Here is an 18,499-nt window from a genome sequence, read left to right as displayed (position 1 = left end):
TGTTCATTCCCATCAAATACACACTGTGACCCGAACTAAATTAAAAACGAGGTTGTAGCAGTCAGAATCCCAGACTGCATTTATACCTCTATCTTCATAATTACGAAAGCGGAACCTGACTAAGCTCTCTTTCCACTTTCTCGCAGCTCGCCTGTAAGTGGTCTTGCGAAGAGGGCTAGAAATCCCCTAACATCTTGTTTCATGGACAACATTTTCTTTGGGATTTATTAGTAGCTGATAGACAGGAGTTTTATTTCTTTGGATAGTGTATTTTGATTAAGATATCCTCTGCTAATCTCTCAAAATGTTTCTAAACTTGTTAATGTCTTTTCATGTTAACACACCGTACATCTGTACATGCAAAACATACACGGTATGCGTACATGTACGCACACATTTTAACGTGTTTAATGTTGGCCTATACAGCCGTGACAGCGTTTGCATACTCCTTGTAAGTCGTAATATGCTAGGCCTTGGGCGAATGATTTCAATGGGAGCCACTTTACAGCAAGGAGTGTAGTACTAGTAGGCCTATCCAGATGCCACTTGGCAACTCAGGACATGCAGGAAGTGTCCTATTCAAAAGTCTGATAAAAACATTCTCGTGGTCAGCGTGACGTCACTTTGGACTTGTAACACACGGCAAAGGGGCAAATTTATCCTTCGTGCTATTCAATGATGTACATAAGTCCCGGATGTCTGACTGCGAGAATGTCTGAGCATGCTGAGTGGATTATGGTCATGACGTAGTCTGAGTAGGCCCTAACTCGATGGTCTTGGACTCTATGAATTGCCAATTTAAACATTTCGACATGTTAAGATGATTGATAGTGTCCAAGTACCATTCATTGGCTTTTCCTTCCAAGTTCCAATAATTTATTTCACTCAAAATAGCTCGTAATTGTCGTACCCCATATCAAAATCCTCAGAATTCACCTCCAAAACTGTCCTTAAAGAGTAGCTGCAATGGAATTCTCTATACAAAGCTCCAAAATGCACCTTTGTGTCTCACTTAACCTCACACTTCCAATTTTTGTCTCACTATTTCAAAGATCTTTTGGCTGCATTTTTGGTTTTTATGCTAATGAGTTTTCCATATTCATGAACAAAGCTGATGTCATTTCAGGAAGAAAAAATCTCTCTTGCATTGGTTTGAGCACAAAAGCTCCTGCATATTTTAAAGATTGTGCTGGCCTGACTTTTCTGTATTGTGGCTTTTTATTGTTGTACATAGCTATAGCAAGAACATAGCAATAAGCAAGCAATCAACCCTTCGTCATAAATATTTTAAGTGAATTAATTCAGGTTTGACATTTTAAACAGAAACCTTCGGATCAAGTTAAACCATGCTGTCCCTAAATGACAGCAACAATGCCTTCACTTGTCCAAGAAAGTATGGATAATTGTAATTGTTAAAAACGAGTTTATGCATTTAACCTATAAGGATGTCAAATAGTTTTCATACATTCAAAAATAATGGACTGTTGCAGAAAATTGTGTTTGAGAGAATTCACTACATGTACACTTTAAACTGTCTAATGTCCCCACCTTTGGATTTTGTGGGAGTTGGAGATGCCAGTGGTGGTGGTAAGGTATACTCACATATGGGAAGAAAAGAGAAATTTCCTGTTTGAATTGGAAATGCTCTTGTCTGTTCAGCTTAAAGTTACCATCTCCATGGAGTGATTCATGTATGCTAATATACCCGGAAGTTCCGTCACGATGCACTAACCGAGCTAGCGGACCATTCGCAATAAGCTTGCGGTGTCTGCATGCGTGTGCTGATGACCGTTTCATGAGCAGTACCAGTGTCCAGCGTCCAATGTACAACTCAACTCTCACAGCTACTGAATGTTGCTCTGCTCAGGAAACAGACATGGCAAATTTCTCTTTTCTTCCCATGTGTGAGTAAACCTCGCCACCACCATTGGAATCTTTGATTCCCACTGCATCTTAAGGTGGGCACATGAAACAGAATAACGACTGTTTTGGAGGTGAATTCTGAGGATTTTGATTTGGGTTACAACAATGTATGAGCTATTTTGAGTGAAATAGATTAATGGAAGGAGTAGCCTGTGAATGGTACTTGAGCTCTTCAATCACCTGACCAGTTTCTCAGACAAGTCATGGTGGTCAGATGGTCAGGGAGGTTTTGCAACCCAAGTTCACAGTGTGGTGAAAGCATCATTGACTTGATGTAATGTAGCAGTTTGTTTTCCGTGTGAAAGGTCATGAAGCTCCCGGATGTCACGTGGAGTTACGTCCTTCCATAATAGGAGAAGAATTCTGCATCCAGTAGTAGGGCTGGGCCTGTCTGACATGTTTGACAAATTTTCAAGTGTTCTAAACATCAAGTTTAAAAGGATCTCCCGTTAATTTCCAGGGGATTTTTTTCCAGGAAAACGGCTCAGTACCTTTGGGAATAGGATATAATTAACTGGTTGGTGTGTACGAAAATTACGAAGGTCCAATGTTGAATTCATTCCCCTCCTAAAGAATTACAATCGAAAGACAGATACTTCGTCTAGGATTGACCAGTACTGATGCAGTGCTATGCTATGTACTGATCAAGCATCCACCAGTCCTTTCCAGCCAAATCAGGCCACATGCAATATAAGTCCCTGTAGTGTGTTTTCTAAAAATTCTGAAAAAATGTAGTCATTGTTCAAGCTGTTTTTAATGACTGGCCTTTACGATAAAAGATGATGCACATGCATTGTGAATGTGAAAACGTGTCAGGGGTGTCAAACTAATGTTGGAATTTTAATTTTTGTATTCCTTTCATAAAAGACATTCCATTCAGACATCGATTAAAAATGTTTTCTTATGCAGTGCTTTGCATCATTAATATAAATTCTCAGTTATGGTTATTGATATGATACAGACATTTTGGAAAAAAGTGAATTTGAGACTGAGAAAGATTTCTTAAAAATCTTTTGAAAGTGCTGTAATGAAATGGCATCTGAAAACTGCATTCTTTCCTTACCAAGTTGTGTCATTCTGATAATGTGTTCAAACTGCACTGTGCACTGTGGTCAGTTGTGCTTACTTTTGAAAACTTCACCCTCCAAAAATGTGCGACATTGTTTTGTTGTTTTCAGCCAAGCCAAGATGGTTCGGATGAGTGTTCTGGCAGATGCACTCAAGTGCATCTGCAATGCAGAGAAGCGCTGCAAACGCCAGGTGATGATCAGGCCCTGCTCCAAGGTCATTGTCAAGTTCCTCATGGTCATGATGAAGCACGGTAAGTCGTCTCTCTGGGCATGGAGAAGGAAATGTGAGGAACGGGCTGAGCCGGAATGTTACGGCTGAGGCTAGAAATAACACACTCGGTTATGGGAGCCGCTGCTGCCACTTCCCACGGTTGTATATGGCCCAAAACACATGAAGGAGGGCCAGTAAGGTGCCATCACATCAGCTGTGTTTCCCTAATGGTTGTCCATTCTTGCCATACCTTGAGCACTCCACAACCCGTTCTTCACTTTTATCAGTGTAGAGGCTATAATTAGATTGAGACCAGATCTTATAATCACCGTTCTGAAATAAAAGCCAATGCCCATTTTACTGTCAAAACTGAGAAGTCAATTTTCCTCTCCATTTTTGACTGTAAATGGGACGACTTTGTCATAAGACAAAGTGCCGCGCTGTTTCAGTCAAACCGCAGTCTGCATGCCTGTTGACAAGTATAAAATTCTGTTGGGTGTTAGGAAAAAAAAAAACCAGGAAATTGATTACTATAGGGGAAACACTGCTTACATGACTAGCTTCCTTTATTGTGATTTGTGTCAAATGTTAATCCTGGATGGTTGATCAGAAAGCATAATCAGATAGCATTGCTTGCTTTGTAGTCAGCAAATATTTTTGAATTGTCCATCTACAGAGATTTTGATGACTTTATTCAAATTATAGCCCCGTTTGCAGTGAATGAAATGTTGCAATGCAACAAAAGTCTGGGACTCGCTTCTTACTTGCTGCTGTCATGATTAGTGGAGTTAATGTACATATAAATTGAAACTAGGAAGTGGATGCCAGATTTTCCAAAACACACTTTTTAAAGGAAGAATGTTGACTGTTTTTTTCTGTCCCAAGCTCTTGGCCTGCTAATATTAAGGTTTGCCTTGTCTTCTGTTTTGTACTAGACAGTTTTGTGTTCTGTATTAAGAGGAGATTGCAAATGGCAGGTGATTAATTTTCTCCTTTTTTACCATAAATGGTCAACTTCAGTGTGGGATATACTTGTGGCTCATGCTTTTCAGCAGTGTACCGTATTTTCTTCCTGTTTAGGCTACATTGGCGAGTTTGAGATCATCGACGATCACAGAGGAGGCAAGATTGTGGTCAACCTCACAGGGCGTCTTAACAAGGTACACTTCAATCAGCCCTGATTTTTCTTTATAAGTCAGGCTGATGGGGCTGGTTCTTCACACACTGATCATGCTAATCTCAGCAAGTTGTGAAATGGTCCATCAAGACAACACCACAATATGGGTGTTTCACAACAGTGCACTGCCAAACATTTGCAACGTGATGGCCACTGCACGCAGTGTGCTCTTGAATGGGTTGACACGTCTGGACGTGTTGACTGGCAGTGCGCATTTGGAAAGGGTCAACACATTTCGCGCGTCGTGATTGGCCAACACATTGCAAACTCTTGGTGGTGCACTATATTGAAACGCCCGTATTTTTTACTCTAAGAACTTTGAATTTAGTCCTTAAAAAAATTGAAGCATGTTAAAAATTTGCGTTGACTTGGTGAGATTCTTGTTTGATTTCAGTGTGGTGTTATCAGCCCTCGATTTGATGTCCCATTGAAAGAGCTGGAGACCTGGACTGGTAATTTGCTACCCTCCAGACAGTTTGGGTGAGTTTCGAGAGTGTGACATGATATATGGATAAACCGAATAACTGCTCTATGGAGACCCATTTGGCTGTTCCTTTTATTTTTCTCAGTGTGTGTGTTTGTGTGTGTGTGTTGGATTTTGATGGTGGTGTATCTGTATCTTTTACCGTTTAAACAGTACAATTGCAAACAAAACAATTTCCATAGCTGAAATTGTTGCTTTCCTTTCAAATAAGATTTGCTTTTGTGACTTTCTTCATTCTCAAATTAGTTGATTTTCTGATTTTTTGCTTCCCATGTACATTATTACAGGTATAAAAGACAAAATTACTGAACAAAACTCTGAACTTTTCTAGAGTTTAGAATTGCGTTGTTTTTTTCTGACTTTGGGTTGTATGGTGGCACTGGGTCCTGGCCCCTTGCAAGCATAAATGGATTTTCATGGTTTGTGATCTGCACTGAAAAAAAAAAAGTATAATGTAGGTGAATTTGAAGAGTACCCACATAGGTATAATGTAGGCATACTTGAAGAGTACCCACAAAGGTATAATGTAGGCGTATTTGAAGAGTACCCACAAAGGTATAATGTAGGCGTATTTGAAGAGTACCCACAAAGGTATAATGTAGGCGTATTTGAAGAGTACCCACAAAGGTATAATGTAGGCGTATTTGAAGAGTACCCACAAGGTATAATGTAGGCGTATTTGAAGAGTACCAACAAATGTTTGAATAGCTCAGTTTGTAGAACAGCGATGCTCCATTCCAGAAGTCAACAGTTTAATTCTGACTTCTGCCAATTTCCTTTTGTGACTAGACTTGGCTGATTCATCAGAAGTCTTATGTATGAATCAACCATCAACCAGACCTTTGTCGTTATAGCAGTCAATATGTGGCTTAGATCTTCTGACTAAAATCCTTTCAACAGATACTTAAAGTGGATGGTACGAGGATCAACCCTCACATAAAATGCATGTTTTGTATTACTAAAGAGCAACACAATGTTGCATGGATGACTGCTTAATATTCTTCTGGCTGATTTTGGTGTGGTTTTGGTGATTACGTTCACATGTCTACCAATGGTACGAAGCTGTTCTAAGCCGAGTGTCCCCTTGATCGCCTTCTGCAGGTACATCGTCCTCACGACATCCAGTGGCATCATGGATCATGAAGAGGCAAGACGGAAGCACGTCGGAGGAAAGATCCTGGGTTTCTTCTTCTGATTCCTCCGATGAGAAGGCGGACTGAAGGGGGGGGGGACATCATACTGCATCCAGTTTAAAAGGAGAAAAAGTGACAACATTTTACACTTGTTTGAGAAATGAATAAATGGGCGTGAACTGTGAGACGTTATATACAGATGATGGAATAAAGAAAGGTTGAAAGAACCAGAAAAAAATCGCAGTGCCTTGAGTGAGTTTTTATTTTTGTTCTGTAATAGTTTTGTTTGGCATGTTTCAGAAAAGCCCAGTAAGAGACTTTCAGCAGCCTCACCCTTGCCAATAAAAGAGAAATAGTGAAGATATTTGGAGGATTGTTCAGTATTAAACATTGCATGTGAATAACATTTGCTGACATAAAAAGCAAGCAAGCTGCCTTACACAAATGAGTCTCCTACTTTTCCACTGAATGAACTGCTTGTAAAAATTTGCCCAAAATTCTGTTGAGCAAATAAATTGGTTGTTCAGACCTCGGCACTAAACGGCCATGAAAATTGCGCAATTTTCCACTGATCCGATACAGGCGTTTCACAGTAGTGCGCCTCCAAGAGTTTGCAGCTCATTGGCTGTCGACCCAATGCACACGTTTGGAAAGGGTCAACAAACTTTGCGCTTTGTGATCGGCCAACGCATCACAAACTCTTGGAGGCACACTATTGTGAATTGCCCATATTAACACACATATTATTTGCCCAAAAGTACTGGCTAGTTGTTAACAGTTGTGAAATACTTGCCTAACTTTCCATTGACAACATAATGGTAAGGAAAAGATCACCGAGCTTTCAATGATCCTGTTAATTGACGATGATGGGAATACTTGGGTAACTTCGCGGAATAGTTCACGATCCTGGACTATTTGCCTAACTTTCCAACAAGTTACCGAACAGTCATAAAATACTTGCCTAACTTTCCATTAAGAACCATTGAGTGGGAAAAGATTGCCGAACTTTTCACTGATTATGAGAATACATACTTGCCCAACTTCCACAGGGTTATAACAGTCGTGGACTGTTTGCCATCCACCAAGTCAGTTAACGGCCATGAAATATTTGCCCAACTTTCGACTGAGCTGTAATTAAATTATCTGCCTAACTTCCCACTCTTCCAGCCGCAAGTTGCCATAATTTGAGTCGGTGCGGCAAGGTCGTACCCATGGGAACGAGGTTGCAGTATCTTAAACTTACACATGCATATGGTGTACTATTTACGACAAACATTTCTTGGTCTCTCTCTTGCCTCCCTCCAGGCGACGCAACCAGACAGCACGACGGCTCCCTTGTGTCGTGCCGTCGGGTTGAACGGTCGCCTATTTGCCATTTCGTTTGTACACACACGATGCGTCGCGTCGTGCGTCGTGTCGTGCATCGCATCGCCTAAAGCACGACACGACGCACTACGCGACGCGTCATATACTGTCGCCGTTTACTTCATGGTGTGTATAGAGGGCGCCTTTACTGTTTTCTTTCATTTCCGTCCATCTTTCTTTCAAAGTACATGGTTTTGATTTTTCATTGTTTTGTCTCATTGATTCATTAATTGGGATTAAATTTCTGTCATATTTTATTGTAAAATGATAAAAGAGCAAAAGAAAATCCGAATATGTAGGAACTGCTCTCTCAAAATAAGTGGAAACCGCAAGCTAAGAATTCGTCACTTCTTTAATTTCCCAGCCAATGATTTCTTTTGTTTCTCTCATTTCCGTCCATCGCGCTTGCAAAATACATACCCTGAGTCGCAGGCGTTGATTGGGGGGGGGGGGTTGTTTCGATCCATTCATCAAATTGAATTAGTTTTTGTCATCTTTTATGGGGAAAAAATGAAAACGAACAAAAAGAAAAACAGCGCATGTAGGTGCTCTCACAAAATAAGTGTACGCCCAGAATTCGTCACTTTATAATTTACCCGGCTGATCCTTGTTCGAATGTCCGTCCAATTTCTTTTTAAGACCGTTGATAAAGTACCCATTTGTGGTAGATTTGTAACCTTATAAATATTTCTCTGTGGTCCTGCCAGCAGTTTCCAAGTAGTTCTCCCACTCCTCCAGACAATTTTTGTCTACAATTATACGGCTGCAAGTTTGACCACGGGTTTAGGTAGTTACCATCCAGCCTGCACTATATTATTATCCTCAGAATATTCGGTATTCAGTCTTCCTTCAGTTTAGTCTTCCTCGTTAATTTCATCAGCACCACACTTTCAATGATATCAGTCCTTGTTTCTTAAAAAACACTGTAGATCCTAATACCACTGTGACGGTGTCTTTTCTTCCTCTCTGTTTGGCCTCGCGCTCAATTTCTCATCAGATCCGCGTGTTACATTTTTGCAAGCACGTAGTAATGATTGATGTATTGTATCTTAGAATGGATTTACAATAATTATTCGAAAAATCAGAATTAGATCAGGAAAAGCTAAAACATTGTTGTGGCTGACGTTAATGTTATATTTCCTGAAGACAATGCTGATTAGTCGCGAAGCTCTTTCTGATTACATTTAATTAAAAAAAAAAGAAAAAGGGTTTTCTTCAACGACTCACTCTTAATGAAAACACAAAGTTAGAAAGAATCTCGGCACGGAAAAGAACAACAGAATCAATGCCAGGTACCTATGGCATGTACTGTGCAAGCACGGGCCGCGGGAAGGAATGAAAGAAAACAGTTAAGGCGCCCTCTATAAACACCATAAAGCAAAGGGCGACAGCACACGACGCGTTGCGTCGTGCGTCCGTCGTGCCGCGGTCGTCTGGTTGCGTCGCCTGGAGGGAGCCAAGAGAGAGAGAAATTTTTGTCGTAAATAGTACACCATACAAGCATAAGCGACTAGGTTTGCGCTTCGCATCAAAGGGTGCAATGAACCTTTGAATATGGTGTAAAATCAACAAAGCCTGGAGCCCCATGGCAGGCAACTAAAGTTCCTGAGGCCTCAAATCCTTCAGATATCATTTGATTTTTAATGGGTTAATCAATGATTTTTTTTAATTATTCGCCCAAAACAAACTCAACCCCCCAAGTGAATATTCCCTGGTCATCTCAGCAGCCATTTTTCAAATGACATCCCTGACCTTTTCTGGCTCTTCTTAAAAATGTTTAATCACATGTTTGTCAGCTTTCCTCCTAGATGGGTGCCCCTGAATCAACAGAGATGATTCCAGGCCATACTGACACAATTGCATAATTTCTTGGCCCAAACAGACCCCTCTTTTCAAAAGAATCTGCAGGGGTACTTTTTCAGCGCCTTGGCCTGGCGCAGAATTTTCCTTGAATTTGAAACACTGCACCTCAAAATGCATAGTTGGATTGCGCCCATGCGTTTTTGCGCACGTACGTGCCGGCCATACCCGGTACCCGGCCCATGCGCAAAGATCTTTGCCCATGTGCATACTGTGTGTTCCTTTGCCGGGCTTTGGTCTTGTTGGTACAGCAAAGATAACCAGGACTTGAGTACAGTAGTGGTGGCGGCCTGCTCGTTTACCGGAGGGTTACAAAGTTTGCGAAAACATTAATTAATCAACATGGCAGAGTCTGGAAAGAGTTCCAAAGCCGTCACATTCGTAGACGACGATGTAAGTCCGTGTACGTGTGGTGGACGTCGAACTCTACTGTTCTGGCATGTCTGGGGGTAGGCCTAGGCCCCGTGGGCCATAGGCCTACTACATGCCATGGGCCCTAGTTCTCTTGGTACGGGAGTGGGGTTCGTCGTCCGCCGCCGCAATTATGGCGTAGGCCTAGACATGCTAGATTCGTTCACTTATGATTGAGCCTCCGTTGTCGTGTTCATGTGGCAGTCAGGCAATGTCAGGGCATGTTCTGGAAATGAGGAGTAGGCGTGACAGTGTTTAAGCATAAGGACTTAACGTTAGTTTACTTTAATACTTAACCTAGGCTACATGTAGAGGGACAGGTTTAGGAACGCAGTGGATAACCGTCCATGCGTCATGACTGTAACTACCCCCAGAACTGTGGGGTCCGACATCCACTCCTCTCCCACATTGGAGGGGAGCGGACGTTGGACAAATGCTAGTTATGGTAATATATCTGCGCAAACATAATGGCGTGGTTAACCACTGTTATTCTTGATGAAGTTATAAATCAGGATCGATGAAACAGCATGCACGTGTGCCATGCACCACCGCTGTACACAATACTGTTCGGTTGCACTGCACCGTGCAGGCAGTCTGCTGAAGACGGACAGAGTACACTGTTCGAAACGTCGAGTTATCCCCGGTTCTTCTCAGAACCACACATACTCAAAGAAGAGATAAATACATGGTGTTACCGCAATCTTTACTATAAACCGTGCATATTGTTACAATTAAAACCCTCCTTTTGCTGTAACTGTCAAAAACAGTCAAAAATCCCTTCCACCTGATTTCTCCCAGTACACAGACACATATGGGAAATTTAACTGATTTTGACTGATAGGACAACTGTGTCAAGAGTGTCTTTGCATAGGAGGGTTTAACATGTACATAGTATGTACACAAAAACGTTGACCACGGAAATGCAGTGTTGACGTGGTGCACTCAATTTTTGTGGCTGTTGAATTTTGCAGTTCGAGGTGCTGTCCCAGTCATTGTTGGAGGGAAAAAAATACACTTTGTTATATACATGTAAGAAGTTCTCGGAGGCGAATAAAAATTGCTGGAAGATTTTACTGAGGCAGATTTCCTTTCAAGTTCATGTATCTCTCAAGACCCCTTTGAATGATTACCTTTCTGAACGCGGCCATTAATGACTAAACAATATTCAATTTATGAGTAAACAGTGCACAGAAGAAAAGCTCATAAGAATGAGAGCTATTGAATTGCACCCATAACTCTGTTTTTACTGCATGACAATATTCATGAATTTACCAGTTTCTCCATGCATCCAATAGTATTTACGCATATTCAGACAACATATGCAAGCCAATTGTCTGACAGCCACGCACTGATGTGCCCTAGGCTATAGGCAAATGATGTCATTAAGTGGCTATGCGAAACAAAGTTTAATTGGATCCTTATCACGTATCTTTAGGCAAGTCCAGAAAATGCCAATCTCGCAGTTGGAGACATTTGACAGTGTATACCTTCATATTATGCTGTTTGATCATTTCAAGCTTGAAATGTATGTTGCACAGTCTTTTTGTAATCTTCCTTTCGTAGTTAAAATGGGGAAACCAGCTGTTGCGACAAAACACGTTATGGCAGCCTGTGAATTGGTTTTGTGTCAGCTCAATCAATTGTCTGTCGATCAGTAAGCCATTGTACTTGCCCAGATACTTTACCGCAGCTATAGAATTTGAACGTTATGTAACAGTTACTGTAACTGTAGCCACTGCATTAAAAGAAGGGGCCCCAGGAAAAATTCCATACTCATTGGCCACTCCCCAACAGTGTCCAACCACTCTCTTTTTGCCAGCAACTGGTACATGTTGTATGGGCCAACAAAATCAACTTCTGGTTGGTTTTCGATTTTACCTCCAATTCATTCAAAATGGACATCTCTCCCATTAATTTTAAGTGGGGTTGTATATTCTTTTAGTATTTAGTAGTACAGTGTCTGTGTATTATTATCTGGTGTTTTGATAGCTGCGTGAGTTTTTAACACTTCATGAATTATTCTTTTACTTTTGACCTGTTGGCCAACCATAGTTTTAGCATCCACTTGTAGGAGAAACACAAGTGTCATGTCAAAAGAGCAGACCATATATAGCCTGACGCATTGAGGCCTACCACCAACTCTTTTGGGAAGAAGTCCATATATTGACGCCACTGTTTTTGCCTTCAGTTACTTATTGGCCATTTGAAAGCAATAACATGACCTAAAAAGTCAAATTTAGCAGGGAAAATATTGAGGTATTCTCGTAGAATACACTCAGAATTTTTTAGACATGTCAGATCAGTCTCTGGCATGTCAGGGTTTGTGCACAGGGTATATGGAACTCTTTATCATTTGAAATTGTCAGGAAATTGAATGTGGGACAATATTTTTGGGGCTAGAGATGTGAAAGGGGTTTAGTAATTAAAGGGGGACAGGTTTAAAAGAAGGGGTCCCTTCTCTGCTATCGCCTGACCATGTCCAAATGTTAAGAGGTGACTTGTAGAGTCCTAGTTACTCGGACTGAAGTGACTGGTACTGATGATGATTGTTATGGTCACTGGTATTATATTAGGGCTGGATATAGGCTGGGCTACATGTACATCTTCATGTGTTTGCAGTGATTGATCCGATAGACCTAATCATGCTAATTCAGTGGATTCGTCATGTTTGGGTCACCATGGTGGAATCAAAAATGCCTCTATCATACATGTATATGCGGGGTAACCATAGCCTGAGTCCTCGCTTTGCCATGAATTGGTCTGTTGGTTCCACTATTTCCTAGAATTTTTCGCACCAGATTAGCCGCCCCAGCAGTGTTTGTAATGTAAACAGATATGAAAGGTCTGCATTTCTCCCATTTATTCCAAATACATTTGTAGGACTTTGAAGATGAAACCCTAGCGGAGAGGCTTTACGGACTGACAGAGATGTTTCCCGAGAGTGTACGCAATGGTGCATCTGCCCTCACAAGTGCATCGTTGAAGGGCGTCAAGCTGTCCTATAACTTCAGCCGCAGCGCCCTCTGGATCTTGAGCACATCGTTCATGGTCTTGATGTTACCAGTCATCTTCGAGACGGAGATAGCACAGATGGAGCAAGCACAACTGCAGAAACAGCGACAGGTGCATTTAGATATTGAGAGTGAAAAAATGTTGGTAATGCCCAGCAGCTCAGTCTTTTGTTACGAGTACAGTCTTTTGTTACAAGGCCCAGTCCCCTTTGTCCGATTTCGCAGACCCCAGCCACGCAAATAAAGAATACGTGTCCGGTACTGGAAACCCCAGCGGCAAGTGCTTAAGGGTGCCGGTTTGTCAAGTGTGGTACATGATGTTCAGAGTGATACTTTGAATAAAAAACAGCTCCCCATCCTTGCCTGCCTCCTTTTTCCTTGCCTGCTATTTTTTTTTAGGTTTGCTCTTTATGTTAGATTTGCAATGTAGGTTGACGTCTGTGTTTCTTAAATGTAAGGTTTACATGGAACTTCAAAACCTGTTAGATTGGGTGAAAGCTTGTTACTTATTTTAGACGAGAGGTGCAAGAATTCAGCATTTTAGCAGACTTTTGCTTTTTTGTTCAGATTTTTTTACTTGGAATTCCAGCTTTTTGTCTATTGAACAAGACAAGAAGTACTTAATCCCCAACAAGGAAAACGGCACAGTGCCTGACCTCGAAGATGACGGGTGTTTGTGCTTTTACAGTCACTTCTGTAATAATTTTTGCTACTTTCAATGACTTTTCTCTGTTTTTGACTTCATTTAACAGATTCTACTTGGGCCCAACGCCGCCATGTCCGGTGCAGGGGGTTTACCAGGAGGGATGACTCCGCCAATAGCTGCGATGCCAAGATAGAACAGAGTACACTTCACTTTTGTGGACAGTGGTATCATTAGTGTGCTGAGGGCACAGAAGTGGACACAACCCGAGATGCTGTTGTACAGAATGGCTTTTTTTATGAAGATAAGACAGGAATGATTTAGAGGGGCTGGGTAGGGGATTTGTCGTAGGCTAATTGGATGTGTGAAATTTGCGTCATTGGGTTGCTCATTCATTTTTAATCATCTGTTGATCGGTACTTTGGTCTGCTTGAGGAAAAGCTGTATATGATAAAGTTGCCACAGGAGGTCATGTGCATGAGGTTGCGTTGACCAACTGGAAAATGGCCAAACATTGATAACAGCTGTACAGCTGGTCATTTCTGCCTTGATATGCACCCAGGCAGTGTGCTTTTGCCGCAGTTTTTGGGACCGAAACGGCTTCTGATTGAAGATATTGCAACTCTCTTTAAGACCCTTGCATGAGGCCTTGTCGCACCAAGTATGAAAGGAACAATCCGTCGTCACTGCTTCTGCCGAAATAGTCCAGTACGCTTGATGACTTGTATGCACCACTGACCCTTATACATGCACTACTTGGACTGAGCAAAGAACCCCACTCCAGCCATCTGAAGACATTGTATGGCTTTGGTTACAGCTCACAAATCATGCAGAGTGTGAAAGTTTGGAGTGGATACTACTGAGGAGGGGGCTTTGCTTTTGTTAAAGGTTAATAACTTTAATCCCAAAGTGGCCCCTCATGACCCAATTGGCACTTTTCGTATTTGAGACCACCTGCCCTCTTTTTCAGTTGTTACATCTATGTAAGGCTACTTGCATCCAACTCTGTTGTCTAGAGCTTGGTCTAGGTCTTCACTCCACTGGAAATGCACAGACACATGCAGACGGTAGACCTAGCCGTAGCTCTGGAGGTCTGTTTTGGGCACGGCCTTAGGTAGTTTAAGATATTTCAGAGTTGGGGTATACCCTTTTGTTGGGTTTGGCCCCACAGGGGATGTATTGTTCACTTTTGTATAGTCACGTTTAGCTCACTGTTTGAATACAGGTCATGTACTAAATGTCTTGTTAGACAAACCTGTTCAAGGTCTACTTATAAATTTTCACAAACTACAATCCAACTGCTCTGTTAAAATTGTCACGGCAGTTTGAAGCCTTGTAAAGTAGAGAAAGTGTGACACACAAATTGTTTCGAGAGATTTTACTTTAATGATTCTGCAAATCATTCACATGTATAACTTTACATTTTTACAAGGTTAATTATTTAATTTAACAAAGTTGAAACAGCTTGGAACTTTGCAAAATTTACATTTTCTAATTGTTCACTTGGTAAAGTACTTTTCTCTTGGTTGTCACCTGTTACAGCTTGTAAACTTAGTTACAAATTGTCCTTCGAGTCCTGTGGGATATTTTTGTAATGACAGTTTCCTTGTCAGTTGATCAAACTCCCAAGGTTACTGTTACACTGTACAATCCTAAGGGAAAATTATCAGAAAGCAGCAGTGTTTGCTAACCTTTCATGTAAACGCTTGATTACTTCAACTGCAAATAATGAGGAATTTGGAAAAACTGAGCAAAATCTCATTTCAGTAGCCTTTAAAAATAAATACATATTTCAACTCTGCTTGATGTTATTCTGAAGTCCATAAAAACACAACCTTGAATACAAAACAGGACACACTTGTAATTTAACACTTGAATCAAGTAGAACACAGGTCACAGGTAAATACAACAAGAAAAGAAGAAAAACCTTTAAGCTCCAACACTGGTTCACTACTTCGTTCTCTTGGCTCAGGAGTATTGCCGTTAACTGCTTGGTGTAATGCCAGTACTTCTGCATGAGTCCTGGTCTTGGTACTTCAACACTGGCAATATGATATAATCCTATGAGTTGGTAGCTCCACAAGGTATCAGGTAACTCATGTGAGTATGAGTGCCACTAATCACTGATGGAATAAACTATTAATTGCCAGGGGCTACTAGACCATCTGTGACAATCTTTGTTGCATACAAATTAGTATTGAAGTCCAAGTGCAGAAGCAGTGTAACAAAACTGGTGTTATTCCCATGGGCTAGGAGCATTTGCAGAGGTTCCTTGTTGGGTGACACCCACCTCCAATCTCAGTCAACAGTCAACTTAATTTGGTCTGTAATCATCTTTTTCTGTTTGATTTCTTGCTTCCTGATCCGTAGTGTTCCAGGTCTTGTTCCAGTTCCTGCTTCTCAGAAGTTGTCTCTGTCAGCTGGGATTAACGGGATTAACAAATCGATAGAAAAATTTGTGTTGTAGTCGAGACCCCTAACCCCCTAGGATGTATGTAAAGTCAAATTTAAATTGGAGGATTGAGGACTGTTGGGGTCAGGACCCCCACAATACTCTCACAAGACAAATACAGGACCTCTGGTCTAGATCCAAGCTGCAAACTATTCGAATGAACCGCAGTGAAAGCACTCCTTTGTCACTGTGCTACCCCTGTTACCCATGACTGGTCGTGTGCTTGGTCCTGTGATGGTCGACTACAACACTACAATATTTCAAAGATTTCTACAGTGCTGTAGTCCTCGACAATTCATCAAAGATCAGCTACAATTTTTGAAGTTTAGTCCATCTTCAGGTCACAAGCTTTTCATATTTGCTGTGATAAAGGCATGATATGCTACTTGAGGAGAGACAATTGTAATCTCATTTGAGACGGACTCGACTATGATTCTGGTACATGTATTTCAAAATGAATACACAAACTCAAATGAATCTTGTTTTAGTACATGTGGTAACTCATTCACTGGCTTTTCAAGACAGACAAAAATTTGAGCGTATACTCCATTAGCAACTGCATTTGAGTCCATGATGGCCTCCCGTTGGGTATTGTTGGCAATTCTTAGGGAATTTTGTTTCACACGAAGGAGAAATGTCCATCACAACATACCATGTCCAGCAGTATTTCGATTTTCAGCTTTAGCAGGTTATTCTCCTCAACGAGTGACTCGTTCCGCTTCCTAAGTTTGATGAATTCCTTCTGGCTGACGCCGCCACTGCTGCCAGATTTTTCTGGAGGGAAAAACAGACAGTGAAGAAGCAGAGAAGTGACTGAATAGAATGAGGACATGGATTTATATACATGTAAGCCAAACTAGCAAATTCTTTGCTCCATAGACATACATGAACCCTTCTTTCCCATTTCGCAGATTTGAACTATTACAGAACCACCTGTTTGCCGAGATCAATAGGTACCATAAATTCATTTTCAACATTTAATTTTTGGTCAGTCGCACTTGCAGTATGACCATGGTATGACTGGCCCCTTCCCAACTCAAATATAACTCAAAAAGTAGTACAATGCCCCATTACAGAGTTCACTTTATGCCTACCTGATATCCAGATGCCATTTTCTGTGTCAAATTTAATAACCTGGCCCGCAATACGCATGGCCGGTTGGCCATAGTCTATGCCGTACTCTTCCTCTCGGATGGAACTCTCAAGCTTGTTGAGGTTGTTGAGTGACAATGATCGTCGAGGAGGGGTCTTCTTGGTGTTGAACTTGTTTCCAGGGAGAAGTGGCATTTTGCATCGGTGACCGGAGTAGCTACTAGGACTAGCAGGACTGTGGAAGGAAAAAAATCAACATACATGTACACCCAAAAAGTTTTAAAAGGGGGAGAGTTAGACGAGTTTCCTCAACTTAAGCATAGCTATGACACTCAACTTGGAAAGTGTTCCACATACGGATAACAGTAATTATTTCCAACAGTGACTTAATGGGATAGCGCAGATATCCGGGACTCTAGCAAAATGGCAGGAACTACACCAATGAAAACAGCGACCGTGGCGACGTACATGTACGCCTGCACAATCCAGTCTAAGCATCAGGTACAATCTTTTCTTTGATCAGTATGTAAGCACGTGTTCGTTGCAGTTGTTTTCACTGGTGTGGTGTGGTTGCTAACCACCATTTTGTGAAACTCCCAGATGTCCGTGCTGCCCCTTAGCCACCAGAAAGCACAAACATGTCCAGAACAGTTCAATTTATTATTATTATTTTATTCATGCTAACAATGTTCATCACAAAGGGATGGGCACAGGAAAGATAAAAGTAATAGAATCACTGTGGTAAAAAAAAACTGTCTCCCCACATCCAGTTGTGAGATAATAAAGGCCCTAATACGAGTAAAAAAAAATTAGGAGGGAAAATATCATGTTGTTTACTCAGAAAACAAGAACTTCTTAGACCAGTCTCCAAGGGTTAATGCATGGGATGTCAAGTGGCATCCACATTTGGAACTCTCTTAGTCTAACTAGTTATAAATTTTTTTGGGGGGGTGCTGTGAACATGTTGAATAAATAATAACTGGGCAAATTTCATCAGGTTCATGATATAGGCCTACACTCAAATGAGGAAGCATCAGTGTAATGTGGTGGAACAGATATTAACATGATTAATGTGGATGTGAGAAGGGGCCAACACTACGCATGCTAATCTGCCTGGACATGCTGGAGTCTAGACCTTGCCGAGTAAACATGGTCATATGAAGCAAGGTATGAGACGGAGAGAACCCCCCCTGCTTTGTGTTGGTCATTGTCTCGCAGGAATCTGGGGAATTCCTTTCAGACATCTTGGGGGATGTGTTAAGTAACAATAGTCTGGAATGTGTATAGGGATTGGACATGTTGGGGGGGTACCCCTCGGTCTCATTTCTTGCTGGGTATAAACATGTAAAAAGAAGTTCAAGTAGGCTAGGCCTCCATCAATATGCCATGCCTTCTGTACATGTACACATGACACAGTACACAACATCAACAGGCCCTACGCAGTATAGTATCGACAGAGCCGTAACAACTTTTCATTGCCAAGTAAACTAGAAAGAAAGCTTACTTGTGTTCTGGGAATAATATAGCAGGCAAAATCCTATTTTAAAGCAGGTTTTATTACTAACAACACATCCTACGACCTGGACTCGATCGACTCGCAGAAAAATGACAAAATTCCCCAAACCGTTGCTCGAGCCTTTACAACGACTGTTTTAAATCGATTATCT

At 41.4% G+C, this 18,499-nt stretch overlaps 3 protein-coding genes across 4 annotated transcripts; 2 read left to right on the top strand and 1 right to left on the bottom strand.

Annotated features, from left to right (window-relative positions):
- The first annotated feature begins 51 nt into the window (after positions 1-51).
- On the top strand, positions 52-6,236 carry rps15a (ribosomal protein S15a). The gene is made up of 5 exons (XM_022239782.2): positions 52-153; positions 3,102-3,244; positions 4,285-4,364; positions 4,776-4,861; positions 5,967-6,236. Exons 2-5 carry the CDS (start codon positions 3,112-3,114, stop codon positions 6,058-6,060), a joined length of 393 nt encoding a protein of 130 aa, XP_022095474.1. The 5' UTR covers positions 52-153; positions 3,102-3,111; the 3' UTR covers positions 6,061-6,236.
- A 3,135-nt stretch (positions 6,237-9,371) lies between these two features.
- On the top strand, positions 9,372-15,089 carry LOC110981821 (mitochondrial import receptor subunit TOM22 homolog). The gene is made up of 3 exons (XM_022239768.2): positions 9,372-9,616; positions 12,515-12,757; positions 13,398-15,089. Exons 1-3 carry the CDS (start codon positions 9,566-9,568, stop codon positions 13,482-13,484), a joined length of 381 nt encoding a protein of 126 aa, XP_022095460.1. The 5' UTR covers positions 9,372-9,565; the 3' UTR covers positions 13,485-15,089.
- Positions 14,652-18,496, bottom strand: LOC110981820 (protein chibby homolog 1-like). Of its 2 annotated transcripts, none has more exons than XM_022239766.2 (4): positions 18,337-18,496; positions 16,835-17,067; positions 16,393-16,514; positions 14,652-15,708 (listed from the first exon to the last, which is right to left on the bottom strand). In XM_022239766.2, exons 2-4 carry the CDS (start codon positions 17,025-17,027, stop codon positions 15,619-15,621), a joined length of 405 nt encoding a protein of 134 aa, XP_022095458.1. In that variant the 5' UTR covers positions 17,028-17,067; positions 18,337-18,496; the 3' UTR covers positions 14,652-15,618. The 2 variants fall into 2 exon arrangements, with proteins under 2 accessions (XP_022095458.1, XP_086995064.1); XM_087138938.1 differs by having other exon boundaries at positions 16,835-17,058; positions 18,337-18,495.
- Positions 18,497-18,499: the final 3 nt, after the last annotated feature.

This window comes from Acanthaster planci, linkage group LG07 (assembly GCF_054643075.1).
Source record: "Acanthaster planci isolate LZ-2023a linkage group LG07, COTS_SCS, whole genome shotgun sequence".
NCBI lineage: Eukaryota > Metazoa > Echinodermata > Asteroidea > Valvatida > Acanthasteridae > Acanthaster > Acanthaster planci.
Note: the sequence above shows the minus strand (reverse complement) of the source record. Positions and strands in the feature narration are given on the sequence as shown.